The 19,401-nt window shown below is 37.3% G+C and overlaps 1 protein-coding gene across 5 annotated transcripts in view; it reads right to left on the bottom strand.

The window, feature by feature from the left end:
- Nucleotides 1-19,401, bottom strand: part of SORCS2 (sortilin related VPS10 domain containing receptor 2) — a 600,944-nt gene that overhangs the window by 10,684 nt on the left and 570,859 nt on the right. For 2 of the 5 annotated variants that reach the window (XM_017828054.1, XM_017828055.1), the window contains exons 23-27: nucleotides 17,798-17,923; nucleotides 13,128-13,227; nucleotides 11,542-11,644; nucleotides 2,358-2,515; nucleotides 133-212 (exon numbers count right to left, since the gene is read on the bottom strand). In XM_017828054.1, coding sequence (XP_017683543.1) covers nucleotides 133-212; nucleotides 2,358-2,515; nucleotides 11,542-11,644; nucleotides 13,128-13,227; nucleotides 17,798-17,923 — 567 coding nt within the window. The remainder of the gene's footprint in view (nucleotides 1-132; nucleotides 213-2,357; nucleotides 2,516-11,541; nucleotides 11,645-13,127; nucleotides 13,228-17,797; nucleotides 17,924-19,401) is intronic. The other 3 variants (XM_017828051.1, XM_017828052.1, XM_017828053.1) reach the window with 3 other exon arrangements.

The raw sequence follows: 19,401 nt of genomic DNA, 5'->3' as shown, positions 1-19,401 counted from the left end.
ATTCCTAGGGTTTCTATCCCAGTGACAGCATAAGTTGGTTCTCTGTGTGGCTTATAAAGGTGTAGTTGTCTCGAGGGGTGCAGGTGAGGGAGGAGAATGGAACCTGAGGCGTCCATTCGACATGCCACTGACCTGGGACTGGACACTGACCGGCATCAGCAATAAGGGAACTCTGTAGCTGTTCAAGCTGCCACTTCTCCCAGAAGGAGTCACTGCAAGGTAATGGTGTTGAGGAGTCCCAAGGTGGGGGTTGCGATAAAGTAGGCAACATAAAATATATAGAAAACAAAAAAAGTGGATGGGTGAGTCTGGAAATACTGTACTGTGGAAATTCAAAAGTTACGAGAAGAGAGAGAACAAACAGAAACCCAGGCCTGTAACTCCCTCCTGTGCATGGAGTGGAGGCGGCTACTGACATCTCCCAACAGGGGGGGAGAAAGCTCACCAGAACTAGAAGGGATCTCCATAGCATAGGAACCTTCTGCAAATCATGTCGTACACCACAGTTTAATATAAAGCAGGGATTAAAACATGTTTCATACTCTAGCCAGATAAAATAGAGTATCATTAACAGGAATATTTTCCTGGCAGAATTGAGCAATACTAGAGCTAGTGGAAAGTATTGCAAATAACCAAACAGTAGGGCGAGCGGGAGTATAGTTTTATGTCTTAAATAACATATTCTGTCTAAAAGCTGTACAGTAGGTGACAAATATGGATGATTATGATCCACAGAAATGAGCTCTTTACACTCTCCTAGAAAGGCTGCTGGTGCTGACATCCTGGCAGAAGCACAAATCACCTTGAGCTATGCATTTGCTAACTGTCTTATGTCATCAAAACATCATGATCTTGTACTCTTTAACCCTAAAATAATGCTCTGCCCAGATAGAAGATTTTTGTTTTCTCTGAGTAATGAGTCCAGGGCAAGCAGAGATTAATTCTGAATGTGTTACAAATCAGGGTATCATTTCTTTATTCCAGCATCCCAAGTTGCCTGGTTTTTTTAATAGGTCATAAGGGATTTTCTACCATTAAAAGTTATGCTTTTGTACATTACTAGAGGTGTTTGAATGCTCCACTTTAATAGGCATGTCTGCAAGGACTTTGTTAGCATTCAGCTTCTCTTCTAAAGACCCTGAAGATGATCTCATCAAACAATTTTAACACAGACTTTGTTTTTCAGGGCTGTTTTTGGGACTAACTCCAATAAAGTCAGGAGGGCAACCAAGGTTGTCTTGCAAAATCAGAATGAAAACACAGTGATACTCATACACAAAGGTTGTCAAAGAGGAGATAGAAATATACAAAGTAAAGCAAAAGGCTGGATTCTTCCCTTGTGTTCAAAGCTAACACCTTCAAGAACTGAGAAGTGGTGCATAGTTCAGCAAGTGAAAATAAAGACATCAACAACAAACAATAAAGGTGAAACCTAAGATAAAGAAATCTCTCCTCTGACCAGGTTCTGTCTTCCCCAGGCTACCTCTGGTGCAGCTAAAACACATCGTCCATGGAGTTCATGAAGACATTAGAGTTGCCTTCCACACCACGAATCTACTGCTACAAATCCCAAAGGCTTTAGGTTATCTGATTTATTTTCACAAAATGTGCAGAAATGGAACTGGGTGTTTTTTACACTGTCCTACATTTTTCAGACTGTGACCTGAAAGCAGTCTGAACAAAATGTAAATTTTACAATAAATGAACTTTATAGATCAGCACCCCGTGTTACATTAAAACTACCCACAGGGTGCCAGGATACACACTTCCACCTGACATTGAAATCATATCTGAGAGATACTCACAGAAAGTTTCCCTTGTGGCTTCCTTACAACCACCTCATGAATACTAAGAAAGTCAATAGCTAAATTAAGGAAGACTTATGATACGTTTTATACATGAATAAATTTAATGTTTCTAATCACAAAAACCTTAAATGCCACTGGAATATGAAGGCAAATATAGCAATGGATCTCCATACAATCCATCTGAAATCATAGAAGCATTGACTCTACAAATCCTTCTGGCCTAAACTCAATTTTCTACTAATTCTGGAAATTATTGAGTGAATTCAACTGTTGCAGATTATATCCTATTCTCCCAAATATAATTTGTCTCTAAAATTCTCCAAGTCAGTCTCCTGATATTAAACTACTATCTCTGTACTCATGCTCTATATAGCATATCATCCATACACTAGCTTGTATATCAAGCAAGCCAAAAGAAGGTGACTGAGATAATCCCTTGTTAGTGGTGTTACCATTTGTGTCTTCCTGAGACTGAATAGAAAATGAAAAAGAGCTAAAAGGAAAACAATCAATTACTTATGAAAATTTATAAACTAAAAACGAAGTTACCTCTTGCGTTACCTAGTGTTTGAGAGTCCAGATCATCATCAATAAACTCCTCACCCTGGATGATGTTCTGGGTGTCCTCGCTGTGATTAACAGGGCTTGTCATCTCCTGCTCTTTTTCATTGTGCATCTGGGCGTAGACATTTCTGCCTGGCAGTTTCCTAAATCAGACAAGGAGAAAAAATTTTGTGATGGAGTTCTTTTGTGTCACACACATGCTGGCATCAGAGTAGAGCTCCAGCAGGTCAAAATCATTCCAGAATCAAAAACATTACCACTCCCACCTTTCCTTAATTTTGTGATCATGACCTAAACTTATCAACTCCTTATTCTGGGTTACAGCTCTTTGTAACCACTTTATCACGATGTTCATACCAACATAATTAATAATTAAGCATCAATTTATCACCAAGACTGACAGACAATGAGCAATGCTGAAAAAAATACTAAAGGCACAGAAAAACTGTTTAAAGAATTCAAGCAACAAAAAGGCCCAACAAGCATTCATTCCTGGTAGCAGGTGTCTTCACAAACATTAGGCTGGATTGCAATCATCATCACGTCTCCCTGGTGAGGTGGGCTGACATTAAAGTGTGATAGCATCAAATGGCACTAGTAGTCATCAGGGTGGCAGAGAAAGAAGCAGGAGACAGAGAGTGGAAAAAGAGCAGAGAATGAAGAACCGGGAGGCCAAGACCAAGGGCTAAGGAGTAAGAAGGTAAACAGGCATCAGTAATGGCACGAGACAGGGGAGGCTGGTGAAGTTAAGCAGGCAGCACTGAAGGAGATAGAGTGTAAAGCTTGGACTGGGAACTAATGAATTAGACAAAACTCTCTACAGGAGACAACATTAAATTCACTCATTCTGACTGTAATCTAGAGAAACCAAAAGCCTGTTATTAAATGACTCTAATGAACAACTAGCACCATGGCTGAGATTGGGAGGCTTGTGACTTAGTATTGATAAAAAGTTCTTAACCAGATTAATTTGAATTAGACTTCGTAATATCAAAGGGAAAAATTAGGGACTTCTAACTTTGCAACACAGTTTATGGTTTAAACATTTCTCAAGAGTCACACCCTTTGTGCTGTAGCTGCGCTCACCTGCAATCTGCCTGGGCACATAAGGACATCCTTTCCTAGGCACCAACCAGACACTTCAGATTTGGGAGCTGCAGGCTATAAACTCCTTTTCCTATAGTGCAAGAAGCAGCTTGACAGCTTGATCAGCATGACAGCAGATCATGGCTGTCAAAGTCTGTGCTTAAACACAGATTATTGCAATGGGCAGACAATAAGAAGAAAAGAGAAAACAGGGTTGAAGTGCTGAGGTTAAGCTGCGGTTTCTGTTGAGCTCCTTTAGACAGTGAGAAAACAGAAAAAGTGACACTAATTTTTAGGTTTCTCTCTAAAAACAACCATCAACTGCTCTATATTCCGGCAGCTGAAAAGTTTGAAAGCTGCATAAATAAACAGATTGCTCTGTTTTCTCTAGGCTTATGAAGATGACCTGTCTTTAGATGTAATTTCAAAAGAAGGTGTCTTTAGCAGATGGCACCATCTTAGTTTGAGATAAAAGTCACTGCAGCAAGCTATTCTAAACAGCACCTTCCATTGTGTCAAAGTAATTAAAATAAATGGAAATTGCTAAACAATGAAAGATGACTGAAGATAATCTCCTCTCTTTAATTTGAACAATCCAAAAGATGAATTGCATCCTATATACCTGCACACACACACACAAAATTATGTATAGATATATAAATTAGGCATTTTATCCCATTATTTATAAGCAGTACAAAGAAAGAAATCTGATTGTTCTTGCTCTTTTCTGTATCTCAGTGAAAATGGGGTAAATAAAGCACAGGACTAGCCAAAGGACAAAGTTGTAAAGATGGTCTGATGACACAGTGTTCTGCTATAATAACTTCAACAGGTCCGACACAAACATACACATAAAGCCAAGTCCTGCATCATTCTCCTAACATTACATGGATAAAAAAAGCCATGTTTAAAGAGAGAAGGACATTTCTCATTACCAAAACAAATACATTAGGTAATTAATTTTGATTTTTTTTCTCCAGGGCCAGTAACTCCAGACTGTTTTTAATGTGTCTGGTAATGAAACTAGTCGTGCAGAAAACAATATTCTCTCAATCAGACCTGCATCAAACCTGTCAAATTGCTCACTTTCAGTCCACCAGCAAATGCCTAAGGGAGACAAATCCCAGAAGAATGTCTTTGTAACACATCTGCAGAATAAGCACATATGTTTCTGCAATAATTAGGGGACCTTCTCAAAACTATTTCTGACAGATTTTAGAAGCATCAATGGTATTATCCAAACAATTTTGACATGATAAAAATGTTAAATGTCTCAAACCCATATGGCACATCAAACCTTTGCAGTTAAGTAAAGGGAGAAGAGCTGCTATTCTGACTACAGTCTGCCCAGGCTGAAGGACCTTTATGAAACCAGGTCAATGAGATATGTCCTCCAGTGTAAATCCTGAGGCTTCAACTTGTGTCTCCTGTAAGACTTACTAGTTAGAGATAACCACGATCACAACACCTACTATTAAAAATATGAAAGTTTCTTCACTCTTCCTGAATGAAGGAACCTCTCAAGCTCACAAATAACCACTAAATGTATGGTTAGCCCATTTCTTTATGGGCTAAGAATAAAGGGAGAAAAGGTGTGAGATGTTATTTCTCACTCATCTAACCCTGCCCAGTCCTGCTAAGTACAGATCCATCATGGAAGCTACAAAGCTGAGGTACTCAGTACTTCCATACTTTCCTTTGCTCCTCAACCTGACAGAGGAAAGTACCTTAGACTGTAACACTGAGCATGGACTGGAGGAAGGAGAGTATTACAGGTCTTGAGAAGACACATACTGTAGCCATTAGACCTTTTATACACTACAGAGACATCTACGTGTTTCATATTGGTTCATTTTTACATGGAAGAGACTCAACCACACCGAATGAAATGATAGTCCAATCCTTTTCAAGAGGCACTTTTAACACATGTGCCGGATGTTCTGTTTACAAGGGACAACCACACTGAGAGATGAAACAGGATGTGGATACTGAATCCTTGCTAAGATGGCCCTGATAGTGGCAATTTTCCAGTTGCTCCTTGCTGCTCTAACAGATAGGAAGGAAGCTGCTACCCCTAATTATATAGAGAAAAACTCTAGTGTACCCTGATGTGCTTTGGTCTTCTTCAAGAAGCAATTGAATCCAATGTAAGTGTTTGAAGTAGGCAGAGCTGAAATGCTTGGGTGTACATAAAAGACAACTGTGAAAACATGACAAGGCACGAAATTCGACCCAAGAGATTTATATCAGAAGTATGGAAATTGAAAGCACATTTAGAAGAACAGACAAAAAGATTATGCAATACTTTCTTTTGGGGGTTTACTCTTCATCTGCAAAATGCATGTGCTTCACATCCATCACTGGAGACAATTACCTCTGCTCAGCAGCACCCCATGGTTTACATTTTTAGTTCCTTTTGTTTTCCCTGTAGCATTTTATTTCAATCATGAAGAAGGATAAATATTCATGTCTGCTTTGAGAACCATAAAAATATGAGGCTAGAGACATAATTCTGCGCAGTACCACTAAAGAACATCACAGCACATGGCTTTCACCATGCTTTTCAGGTCCTACACCTTTTAGAAGCTATTCCAGAAGGTATATTTTTCTTCCTATATTCACAAATTCTAATCAGTTCATACCCAAAACTGTACTTAAAAATGTTCATCAGGAAGGAACAGCAGGAGGGGATGAGATATTGATTCCCACTCATTTAAACCCTACTTTATTTGGTTTTGAATTCCTTCCTTGTGAAGCAAATACGCATTGGCCTTTATGCAACTTCATTTGTTTTCCAGAGGCTTGATTAAAATTCTGTTTAGTATAAAAAATAAGAACATATTCACATGGCAAAGGATACAGAATAGTGTAGCATTCTCTTGGAACTTAAAGAAAACTAGCAACAATAATAATCCATTAAATAGAATACTTTACTGTGGTGTTGACTTTATCATGTTTGGATTTATGTTCAGATGACTGACTTCTTTGTGCTTTAAGACACTCCTGATATACTTGCCTCTTTCATTTCAGAAATCTTTTCAGCATGCTATTACTTTGATTTCTGAGGAAGTTTTTACGAAATATTATGGATCATTAAATTAGTGCCTGGTTTTTTTATCACTAAAAGGCACAGACTGGGACTAAGCTTGCTCTCATGGAACATAAAAGTAGTATAAGCAAGGTGGGGAAAAAAGATAGCTTTTCTTCAGAGACTGAAAATGAGATAGTAAGTCAATGAGGCAGAAAGATAACAGAGTTCTGCTCCAGATTGTGGAAATGACCCAGGAGGGGGTTCATTTACCAAAAGTGGCACTTGATATTAGCGGGGGGAAAAGGAATACACACAAAATGGTATAAATCTGGGCAAAGAGGATTCACCGTGATTTGTGAAAACGATGTATGCAGGTTTAAGTACACTGCAAGTAGTTTGCATACAAATTAAAAGACAAAGATTTTCATACTCTTTCAGAGAATCGAATTACAATTAACCAGGTAAAATACATAAGCAGAAAAGCCAAATATTTGCTCTGGTTTGGCTACTCTAATATCCTGCTGTTATACAGAAATGAAAAATAAGAAAAGATGATTTCAGATCTTCCGCTAGTAACATGATGATTACATGGCAGCTTTGATGTGGCTAAAATATAATTTTCCTTTCCTCTACTTTGCCTTGTGCAGACAGTGCTATTTCCCTTCTCTATTCTGTTTCCCAAGACCCCACACCATAAAGCTTTTTCTGAGAGGAAGAAAAAATCTTTTCTGGAAAGCAATTTGAAACCCACAAAAAAATACAAACATTGTTTCAAAGGGAATGGAAGAAATGTGTTCTTACTGAACCAAATCTAGTAAAGATGGTATGATATATAAAAAATATATGCAGGTCCCAGATCTGCATTAAAAAATAGTCCTCATTTCTCAAAAAAATATTTTCCAGCTGCTTCATGCTTTTGTGGTCAAAAGAAGCAGCTGCAGTCCATTTTACCTGGATGTTTAAACAACTGAAGCATACTAGTGAGTATTACAACATATTGTTTGCTTGAGGCATCCGATCGATGCTTTCCATGCTCAGAAAGTAAGAGCAAGGAAAAGGTGTGTTGCTCATGGCTTGCCCACCATCCACGTTTGCTGGCTGCACAGCCTCTTGCTACACAATCATGGTCACACTTACCAGCCAGGTATGACCTCTTGCTCCTTGCTGCCATGCTCAAAATTCCCCCCCCAGACTATCTAAACCAATAGCTCAGCTGTACCAAATGGCTCATCTCATTTGCTGGAAACGATTCAAATTAGTTTTTAAAACTATCACAGCTATAATTTAAAATTTACTTTTCATTTATGGAGTAAAAATAGCCCTAATCTGATGTCCTTATCTACTCAGATCACAAAGGAAACCCTTGTGTTTTTCAAGACTTTTTGGCTTTTGCCTTTTTTTTTTTTTTTTTCCCTGAAGCGACTAACCAGGCTCTGGATTGCCAGGAGTCACTTCATGAGCTCTGGGGACTCCAGCACCAGTTTTTCAAGCACATGTGGCAAGAAGTGGTTGGATGCACAAAAGAGCCATCAGATAAAGAGGGGACGTTTGGGGAGGTTCAGGAATGAGGAGATGAAATGATAAATCATTGCAATTTTACAGCATATAAGAATAGAGGGCAGCAGTTTTCCTAGTCAGTGCTTAAGTATTTGGGATTAGGGCATATGAGAACAGATGTGACCTACAGTCACCTAATCAGTAGCTAGACAGCCATGACAACTCTTGCTATCCAGCAGATCCTAAAATGTTAGATTTGATTAGAGGGAAATTATGCAACTTACATCTTTCCTATTTAATGGGAATTCCTTGAGGAGCTATGAAATGGCATTGGTTTTTACTATGCATATCACTAATCAGCCAAAATCCCACTACTTCTGTGTGAATCTGCCTCTGTTTTTCCCCTGTCCCCCTACCTAATTAGATGAAATACTCTCTTCATTTTCTCCATATGAGGCATCTGACAAAGAATCTTATGCAGGATTGTTATTTTTAGATTACTGCTCTCCCCCAAACTAATTTTTTGAGATTTATTCTTGTGAGAGACACCAATCTTAAGCACCGAATATTGCAGTTTTCAAAAAAATGAGAAATTAAACAGGAGCAGCAGGTGTCATCATTACTTATAAAAGGTTAATAAAAAAGAGGTATTGGATTAGTCTCTGATGTCTTGTCAATACCATCGTTCATCTCCCAGTTCAGTCTGACAAAAATTACTGCAAATTGAGACCCAAGTTCTTATGACATGAACTGCAGAAATAATCTGGGCAGGTGAGCATGCCTGGGGACAAGGAGCCTCAACACTCAGGAACCTTGGAGCAGTTTGGGCTGATTTCTCCATTTTCTATCAAAACTGTAGGTCTACACTAGTTTCTCTTTAATTTTCATCACAAGTCTTGAACTCTCTCATTGCAAATAGATTAAATGTTCTCATGTATGAAGCTGTAACTTCACTGCCAATCCAGTCACCATCTTATTTGCAAGCCAAGTTTTCCTTCTTTGCATCTTTCCATAAGATACATAAGATACATAAGGTATCAGCCTTATGTTAACAGTCCTTTGGGACAGCAAAGAAAGAGAGAGAGCAATCCAAGGCATGTCCATGCATTCTCTTGCATAACACCTGCTCTGCCTGTGCTCTAATGCCAACTGCAAGTCCTGTAGACCCAATTAGTGTAGTGGTAAAACTAGGATTAATAAAAATGTCTCTGATGTGGGGAAAAAAGGAGTTTTAACCTTTTGTGAAGGGAGTATCTGACTATTAACCTACATTGAATGAAAGGAAAGCATCACGGAATGTCTTCCATCTCCTCAGATCATAATCATAATCTCCACATAATCAGAATTATGGACAGTATTAACATTTCAAAACTTTATACGTCTGTAATTTCTATGTGGAAATAAATAATATTTTTATTTGCCTGGGCAATCTGAGTTACCATAGGACACAGTAAGTGTTAGTCTTCTGAAATTGTCACCTAAAATTGAACATTTTTTGTTGCCTATGGCATTCTTTTAGCAAATTAATTTTTAAAACACAGGCATATAATATTGACAAGCTGCCTTTGTGCATTACAACTTTCAACTTTTATATCCGTAAAGGACACTCAGTTTCATAGCCTCAGTCCCTGTGGACCAGTTTGTGAACTTCCATACTCACTGTATTGACTTTAAAGGGACTGTACTCCCAACTAAGTACTCCATGGGGATCCAGAAATTCACCATCCATCTTCATAAACACAGGAAAGACTTCTTAAAAGGGATTAAAGATTTGAGTGCTCAAGAAAAAAGCGATTTTTCAAACATAGCACTGATTGGGTACTCAATATTTTTTGAAGATGATTGCAAATTAAGGATGTAACCAAAAAAAAAGTCATATTTGAAAAGCTTATCAGGAATATTAAAAAATAATTCTGTCAAACATCTCTGAAACAGATAAGATACAGACTAAAATTGAATACTACTGCATGGTCATTCATCAATGCCAACAGCCATTTTCAGGCTACTGACAAACATTTGAATATAACTCACAATTCTCCTCAATCACACTTAGATTACTCCCTCAAAAGGTAAATGCAATGATTTTCACAAATTATATACAGAAGTGTAAGAGACATTAAAGCTCACAGTTTGCAAATTGTACTACAGTTTCCTTCTTAATAAAAGCTCTATTTATAAAGCAATCGTTCATTGGGGCATTTTAAAAGGAACTTAAGGAAGATTATTTTTTTAATCCTTTATTGAATATTTTATACTTCTTCTACCAGGCAGTAATTGTGTCTGTTATTTAATTGCTCTCATTTAAAAGCTAATAAAAGATATAAATCACATAGCTTTTGAAAGATATCACAAGGAACTTTTATGATCCCATACAAACAGCAAATCCTCCATGTATTGAAATAATATAATTATATCACATCAACCATTTTTACGTTTTTCCTTGCTGCAGGCACCCAACATAGCAAAATGGATTTTTATTCCATTGTAGACAGTCTGATACAGTATTCTGTGCTTTGCACTTTTGAGCAATCACTCACTATGAACTCTAAGAAACTTAGATGCTGCAGTGAGAAAGTTCTTGAAGAAAAGGGGCTTTTCTCTATTGACATAAAAATTCTTTAGCTAAACAAACTCATACTTCAATGTTAGCTACACATACTGCTCTCACAAACTTGATGCTGCACCTAGTTCTAGAAACTTAAATTTATTTCAAATAAAAATCAATCTTTCAAAAATTTGGCAAATCAATATCAATCCTCACTGAGTAAGGACAACAGGATTTGATGATGATGATGAAGGCTTGTTTCCAGTATGCTCAAACCCAAGAGCTTCTGAAGGCCCCAGAGATAAAGAAATACCAAGAGGTTAGCCAATGATAACATATCCCAGGAACAAGAACAAATTATTTAAATTGCACAGCACCCTAGCAGCTCTGCTTAAAATCAATTGCAGACTAAAGATATATTGGACTGTCTAAGGCTGGCATGGCTCAATTTTGAGAATATGCCTCACATAAAGGCCACTTCCAGAAATATTTCTTCCCTCCACACACTCTAGAGTCAAATTAACACTAATCTCTTTCTGTCAGTCATTCTCCATGGCATTGCCTCAGCAATTAAAATTTAATATGTGCAAAAAGAAACCCCAGAGCATTACGCGCTTCGATAAAACTACTTTTTGAAGCAAATCAGCATTGCAGATGCATTCCTTGTCCTGATAGCTTTAGTTTATTCATAACTGTTAGGAGTAATGAGGAGGGAATTAATCAGGAATAATATTTTAGTTCAGCTCTGATTCTTGATGATATCATTTAGACAAACTGAAGAAACTCTCCATAGTTCCCATATTGTTGATATTTATCTTGGAATGTAGCAAGTGAAACAAGCATCAGTGCAGTACCTTGAGGTCTGAAAAGTTCAGAAAAACATGGTTTTCAAAGTGATGCGCTTCTTGCAATTCTTCAAGAAATCTCCTTTTCGAATTACAATCTCTGCTTTGCTAGTCTGTGGGTAAATCTAATGCTTAAAATGTGTGTGTTGATTAAGGTTTACTTGCCTTTTGAACTTGTAGAGGATGAAAGCCCCGACTGCAACTAGACAGATAACAAAGAGAACCACAATAGCCCAGTAGCCACTGCCTCCTCCAATCCTCTGAGAATCTGCAATACAAAATAAAAGAACAGTATAGCATGTCCTCTTTCACATCAGTCACACTGTTGAGCCTTTTTTTCTATTTAATTGTCAAGTCAAAAACATTTGTTGGTATTTGTGCAACCTCTTCCCTCCATCTGTGGCTTCTTCAAAAAGACAAAACCACAGAATTAATTGGTGACTTGTGACTGAAGGACAGAGGGCCAATTAAAAAAAAAACAACCAACAACAAACCCCAGGACCCCGGAGATTTAATTATTCACACACTCAGTGGTTGGTTTTTTTCCTGGGAATCTGAAGTTTTCATAGTAAATGATCACACACCCTAAGTACATGCGCCTCACAAAAATAGGGCTGTATTAATTTAGCAGATGGAGAAACTAAGGCTCTGAACAACAAATGAACTCATCAAGGTCATGCATCAGTAAAGGCTGAAATGAACATGGGCTTCTTTCAATCCCAGCCTTTTGTGGTGGCTAACAAATGTCAATCCTTTAAACCAGATGAGGTACCACAGTGAGACTGTAGCACAGTTCTACAGATAAAAGAGTTTTGTCTTCTACAGAGAGTTGACAGATAAAATACCACTAGCATTTACACAAATTGATTGTGGTCAGCTAAAGCTGTTCTTCCACAACACACTGAAATACGAAAGAAGGATATATTATGGGAGATAATACACAAAAAATTACAGGACATTCCAATAAAAGATTCAAGTCAAAGCTGAACTTTCTGGTTAAAACATCACTTTAACGTCTCTCTGTTAAAAATACACACACTTATGCACATATACTCTGTTCAACCAGTTTCCATCAACACAGTGAATCCAGAGAGGCAGGAAATGCATATATAAAAATCCCCTGTATCCACTTGTTTTAAAAAGAGTAAAAACATAATTTATCTCAGGACAGGATTAGTAATGTGGAGACCCTACAGCAATCCTCACATTAGTTGAGTTGAAGATCAGAGATACGTGGCAGAGAAGCAAGCCTGTGTCTCTGACCCATATAGTTATAGCAGTAGAGCTAATGGCTGAGATAAGGGTAAAGAAGCTCTGTTTTCTCAGCAGCCAGTGCAACCAAAATGCCTTTAGATCACCAGATGGGGTTTTCTGAAGCCTGGTTGCCTCTTTCTTCAGGGCGCTATTTTGTGCAATAGAGGTATTTACTTAATGTTGTGGTTACACAGAAAAAGCAAGAAGCTTGTGATACAAATCATGAACTATGACAAAATGGAAATACCTAAGAAATATTTATTTGGTTGTGATTCTTATTAACTATCAAATGAAAATGTGTACATATATATGTGTGTACACATACGTGTATATATATTTACATATATATGTTTATTCATATGTAACAAGTACCAAGTTAGTATATACATGTGTTATATGTATACATATATATTGATACAAAGATTTTTTCCTTAACTTATCAGAACTCAAACTGGCATCCAAAATTGGTCTGTTGGGAGCTTTGTTTACATATTTACCTGAACTGGAGTCAGCTAAAGTCACCAAGACCCAGTATCCTCCCCTCAGAAAGAAACTGATGTTGTGTGCATTCAGGGCCTGCTTTATAGCTGCTATTCTCTGAAAATACAACAGAGAGAATGTCAGATGTCTTGTACTCTGTTCCACTTTGAGACACCCACCACTCTAAAAATGAAAACCTCTGGCTCATTAAATGGTGAGAAACTCAGAAAGCATTTGTTAATGAGCTGAAATCCCATATTTAAAAATCATGCAAAACTGCCCAAGAAGTAAAAGTTGAAAATGTCAAAAGTTTATAGCCAATTCTTTCTTTCTGATTACCAAAGTCTTTACGCTTACCCAAGAGGTGACAGACAGCAAGTTATTTGCATGCATTATTGAGTTTATCCAGGTCATAACTCACACAATGAATAAACCATATTAAAAACTCTCTGTTCCTCTAACCTATCAGAAGAACACCTGTGATGTCACTTTGGATTTCTTTCTATGAAAAGTAACTGCTATTTAATAATGAACTGCATGTCATAATTTACCTTAACTCCTTACCTATAATGGGATGAATTCCATCTATATCTAATTTTTAAGAATACTCTGTAGAAATATAAACATCCATCCATGTGGAAAAAAAATTGGTATTCCTCCCATTTTCCTCCAGTGGATAGAGTATAGTAAAATATGGTCTCTCCTATTTTTATGGAGCAGAACCATTAAATACACCATCATATCCTAACCCCAGATGACAAATTGTCTGAATTATCCCTTCTACTTGCTTGTGTCTTCAACATGGGCAATTTTCTAAAAGATCAAATCTAGTTTTATACTCTATGCCTTATAATTTGGGGTATGACTTCCCAGAGGATGCCAAATTAGAAATATGCTTTATATCCACGAAACCTTCACGAGTAACTTCTTTTATGATATTATCAATTATGATGCTCATCTTTGACAAGCCTTTGCAATATAATAGATAGAAATCCCTGTAGTCTCTCTTATATTATGGACAGAGACTGCACAAAAGTTCAAATATCTTCATTCTTATTGAGGAATTTCTAACTTCTGAAGCCATTTCACTGACTTTATTTTTGTATAGGAATGACTCAGCATAAGGGTGATGTGAGCATGACTTCAGTTATTTTACAAGACAATTACACCAGATAGCTCCTGAGTTGCCCAAAGTCTGAAAAGACAATGGATATGAGAACTACACTGTTTAGCAGGCTTCAAACTGATGCTGGTACCATGAAATAGAGTTGCTTCATATCAATCCAGGTTCATTCATGTGTTCATGGTGTACAGTGCAAGAGGGACCACTACTTTAGGTTAATCTGACTTACAGCCAATAAATGAAATTACTGAGTTCCATAACTTTGGATACCGTATATTTTCCTGGCAGGTGCTCGAGGAACCCAACATATGCTTTGGTTTTTGCCTAAGTGACTAATACTCGTTCGTTATTCCTCTCCCCACCACTGAGCTCCCACCCAAGTCTATGTGAACTGCAGCTCCACAGGTCAAAACTTTGAATCTCATGTGAGTCCAGCCAAAGGCTCTGGATTATTTATTTCACTGTTAGACTGATGGTTTTTCTGGTACCCATGGGGGGGTGTTTCTGCTTTGAGTATTTACTGAGCATGGTGCTGCCACCTCTCCAATTTTTTAACAAATACAGTGTTTGGAGCTCCTCTCTAGACTTTCTAAGTTAAGGTTCTTATACCAGCATTTCAATTTTCCATCTTCTTTTTTTACATCCTTTCTGATAATAATATTTGTACGTGGGAAAACATCTCCTGCATTATAAGAATGCAAAAATAATAGCACTATTCAAACTCTTACACACTTACTTATATATCTGGGGTTCTGACTTTCCCTTTTAGCCAAAGCAACTCTCTGGTAATTTTCATGCAGTAGTTTGTCTGGATAGAGTCCCAACTCTTCCTCAGAGCCACTGGCTTTCAGATTATAGTTTAATTGCACTTTAATTGACTCTTTCCACTGGACTCATCCCGCCTGACATTAGACATGTAATAGATGTGCATAAATTAAGCAACCAAGTCTTCTCTAGAGTCAATGATTAGAATGGAATACTTTTGAAACTGCAGTCTTCCTGAAAGCAGGTTAAATCAGTCAGCTCCATGAATAAATTTTAAACAAAAAGGGCTTCTGTCAGATTGGAACCAAATTTCAGAATTTTTCCAAAGGGCCCCTACTACTACACTGACAGCTTACTTATCATCTTTGTTATTGATGGCTACTTTTATCAGTAATGACTCCTATTCTAGATAGCATCACATCGAACACTCCATGTAAAACACTAGTAAAAACTCCAGTAAGAAGGTTTTCTCTGCCTGACCAAGAAATTATTGCCTTTAACAATCTTTCTGAAATAATGTAATATTCCCAAATCTAAAAGGTTTTCAGCCAAGAACCAATAGGTTCTCTTTAAGGGAAGACATTTCATAACTAAGTTAAGGATTTCAGGGACACGTCCTTCAAATGGGCAAAAAACATTCTGCATTGGTGAGTCTTCTCAGTAGTATCACAACACACCCCAGCAGTGTGACAAAGCACATCCTTCCAGTGACACATAATAAAGATCGTCAAGATTCTCTTCTGGTAACAGAAGAGAATGTAAGAAATCTTTAAACAAGTGACAACAGAAGTATTTTCCTGTTGACTTAACCAGTTACTGCTTCTAAGTTTATTCACATAGGGTATATTTCAGGATATTTCTCAAGTCACGATAGATTCTGATACAACACATTTTATCAAAATTTGTGGCATTCAAGTCTAAATCAACAAAATTTATATGCCCATTAGCAATAATATAAAAATAGAAATGTAGGCAGCTGGCACTAGAAGACTGGCTCTACAGCACTGTACTGTATAAAACAATCTGTGTTGAAATGTGATATTAGTGCACATGACTTTTTATCATTGGATAGCATAGGACTCTGTAAGTGCTCCTGTCTCCCTTGTTCCTGCTCCAGCCCCAGCCATGATGGGTCTGGCCCCATTCATCCAAACAATGTCAGAAATGCACATCTATTCTCCAGATTATACAACTACTTTCCCCTTTCAGTGCTCCTCCACTTTCAGAAAAACTTTGTAAGATCTTACTGGAGGACAACTTATCACAAAATCATGCCCTGTTAAACTACTGTAATATCCCTACAGCCCCATTGAAGAGAAGCTTTTCCAAAATCATTTGCAACATGTGATTGTTCTTCTTTATGCTTTAGGCCAACTCACTTGATGTTTCATATACAAACATGAAGAAAAACCTTGATTACAATTGATGATATTCTTTAAGCTGCCTTGAAGCACAGCACCAATATAGAAATTGGGATTTAAAGGCAAAACTAATATGCATAACACTTTGCACTGAAATAAAATGTTTGTACAACAGAAGAATCTATCACCATTAGTTTCCTTACATTATTAAAGACTCCCATTCCACATGCATTCAAAATAAAGATTTTTCTTTTAGAAGCTGCACTTTGCTTCTCCAAGAAATGGAGAGTTGCAAATAATTCTGAAGTGGTAATATTCCCCTGGCTGAAACCATTAGTTCGTGAGTCGCTCTCAACAAAAGAAACAATTTGTTAAAATTAACTATTTTCTGCAACATAATCAGGAATTCAGACTCCTGGGTATTCTCACCGTGATTACAGGGAAGAATGGTAAGGGTTTGGGAATGCAAAAAAAGCAGAAAACTTTGTGCACTCTCACTCTAGTCTGTGCATCTTAAATATAGACACCAGTTCAAGTAGTTGGACAACTTCAACATACTTCTTTGGACCTTTCAAAGTGTATCTCATCAACTCCAAACACAATCTACTGGGTTTGTGTTAATATGAAGAGCTTCGTTTTGCCTACTTCTCCAGCTCTTTGGATGCTGTGACCTTGTCTTAAAAAGCTGTAAAATGCCCTTCAAAATCAATGATACCTTGCACTGATTCTTTGTAACTGGCAGGACTTGAAATCCAAGATACAGACACAGAGTTGGGATCTGTTCCTTCTCTATCACAGTAAAGGACAAATATAATAGATTATAAGCACCACAGAGCCTTCTGGTTTTCAACTGGCATAAGGTCCTTTATTATGAAAGAAACATGGTTTGGAAATAAATAGGGAGAAAACAATGTCTGATTTTCATTCCAGTGTTCACTATATTTGTTTCTTGCCAATTGAAAAGGACATTTGTTCACAAATTTAGAAAATACTTGCTTGATGCTCTTCACATTACGGGTCAATTACTAAGGTTCAGGTTCAGTTTTGACCTGAAATCTAATTTGCTTCTGAAAACAGCGCAGAGAAGGTTCATCCCTTTTCAGAAGTATCAGTGCTCTTAACACACTCTTTGCTTTACTGGCCTTTCACAGGATGACATGCATCGTCTCTGTTTCTGTTTAGAAAATCAGATCAATATTAAATATTCTTGAGAAATACACTAATACCAGTAAGCACTAGATTATGCTGATCTTTACAGTGACAAACACAGCAGACATAGCTTCATGTGAGTTTCTACATGTATCTTGTCAGGTGGGAGTGAGATCTTTACATAGGTAGAGAACACCTCTCAATTTCGTATAAAGACAATGAGAGTACAGACATTTATTGCAAAACAGGATTAAGACTGTCCCAAACAGACATGCATTGCCCTGTTTACCTTATCACTAGTTAAACTTCTCTTCTTTTTAGGTTGGTTTGCTGGTAGTAGCACATGCAAGTCAGCAGCTGTGGGCAGACCAGGTTTCACAACTGTCATGAGTGTTTCTTCAGGTATATTGGTTTCCTGTGAAGACAGCAAAAGTATATGGCAAGTTACAGGACAGCACAGCTCATGTTTTATATAAAACACATAAGTAACTCCACATGTGGCTTTTAGATTTGGTGTTCAGATCCCTAATATTTGGAAGGGATTCCACTAGAAGCTAAAGTATGAACAAAGTGAAGCATAAGTGTACTGAAATGTGAGCTGCTCTTTGAAGACTGGAAGAGCTAAGTGTTGTTTTCACATTAAAGTAATTCAGTGGCATCAAGAAAAGAAGCAAAATGAAGAGGTATGCAGGTTTTATCAAAACTCTGCAATGGCTGAGCATTTCTAGGGTAAGATAAAACAAAAATCCCAAGTGATTTAGGATTCTTTGTGGGCCATTCAGATACACCATAGACTTAGAAGGGCATATTAATTACAGCTAACTCTAGCCTAGAAAGGTTACTTTTCCATCTGTGTTTTACGGGCAGAGAGAATTCTTCAAATGTGAGACTAGGAGCACCTAGGTTCAGTTCCCGAAATGGTAACAAATATCATCATTTCCCCACTGAAAGTCAGATGAATCACTTTTCAAAATATTTTGTCCAAATTTGGTTTTAGTCCCAAGTTCCTCCACATGTTGTACAATATAGCCCCACAATTCTAATGACGACACTCTGGGCACTTGCCATAGTCTTCCTCAAACAGACTCTGAAATTCCATTAAATTTTCCATATACTTTGGCAAATGTTTTAGTAATTCTTAAAATGCAACGACTATTTTATAAGGGAGTAAAATATATTTTTAACTGACACTGGTTATGGAATGAGTTTAAGTTGATAAAAGTGGGAAATTACTTTAATTTGATGTTTGATATGAGCATATAAAAAAAGGCAGGAAACTGTATAAAGTCAAAAATTTAGAACCTGACTTGCACTACTGCAAATCCAGGAAAAATAAAGTGATTTAAAATGCATATATTTTATAAACAATATCAATCTGTACCTCAATGCTACTGCCTTCACAAAAGGCAGTGTGTGCACCCTCAGTTGCTGGCAGGGTGCATATGTGAAGAGCACAGCTCTCAAGTTCAAAGTTTTCATGAGGTGCTCTTTACTTATCTCACAGTACTACTGCAGAGCTTTGTATTGGATTTAACCTACAGGATTCAGCTATTCCCAATCCACATATCTTTTGTGAACATGATCTAAAAAATCAGCTGTACAAACTGCATGCCTATATATTAGATGTAATTTTCAGTTACACAACTAGCATAATAAATTCTTTCTTTGTGCTTTGTTTTTACACGATGTCTTTTATGCTACAAAGCATCCTTTGCTTAGCTTCTAAATCTCTCACATTAAAGCTACTCTTCCTGTTTTGGAGTCAGCAGTATTTGCCAATATGTCTATTCCTAATCCCAGAGAGCAATATTTAGCATTAATTGCCAATTAGGCTGTGTTAGACCTAAACTGTCTACGTTACAATATCATTGTCTACAGCCTGCACGTAAAAGT

Source organism: Lepidothrix coronata, unplaced genomic scaffold (assembly GCF_001604755.1).
Source record: "Lepidothrix coronata isolate B3197 unplaced genomic scaffold, Lepidothrix_coronata-1.0 Scaffold145, whole genome shotgun sequence".
Lineage (NCBI taxonomy): Eukaryota > Metazoa > Chordata > Aves > Passeriformes > Pipridae > Lepidothrix > Lepidothrix coronata.
Note: the sequence above shows the minus strand (reverse complement) of the source record. Positions and strands in the feature narration are given on the sequence as shown.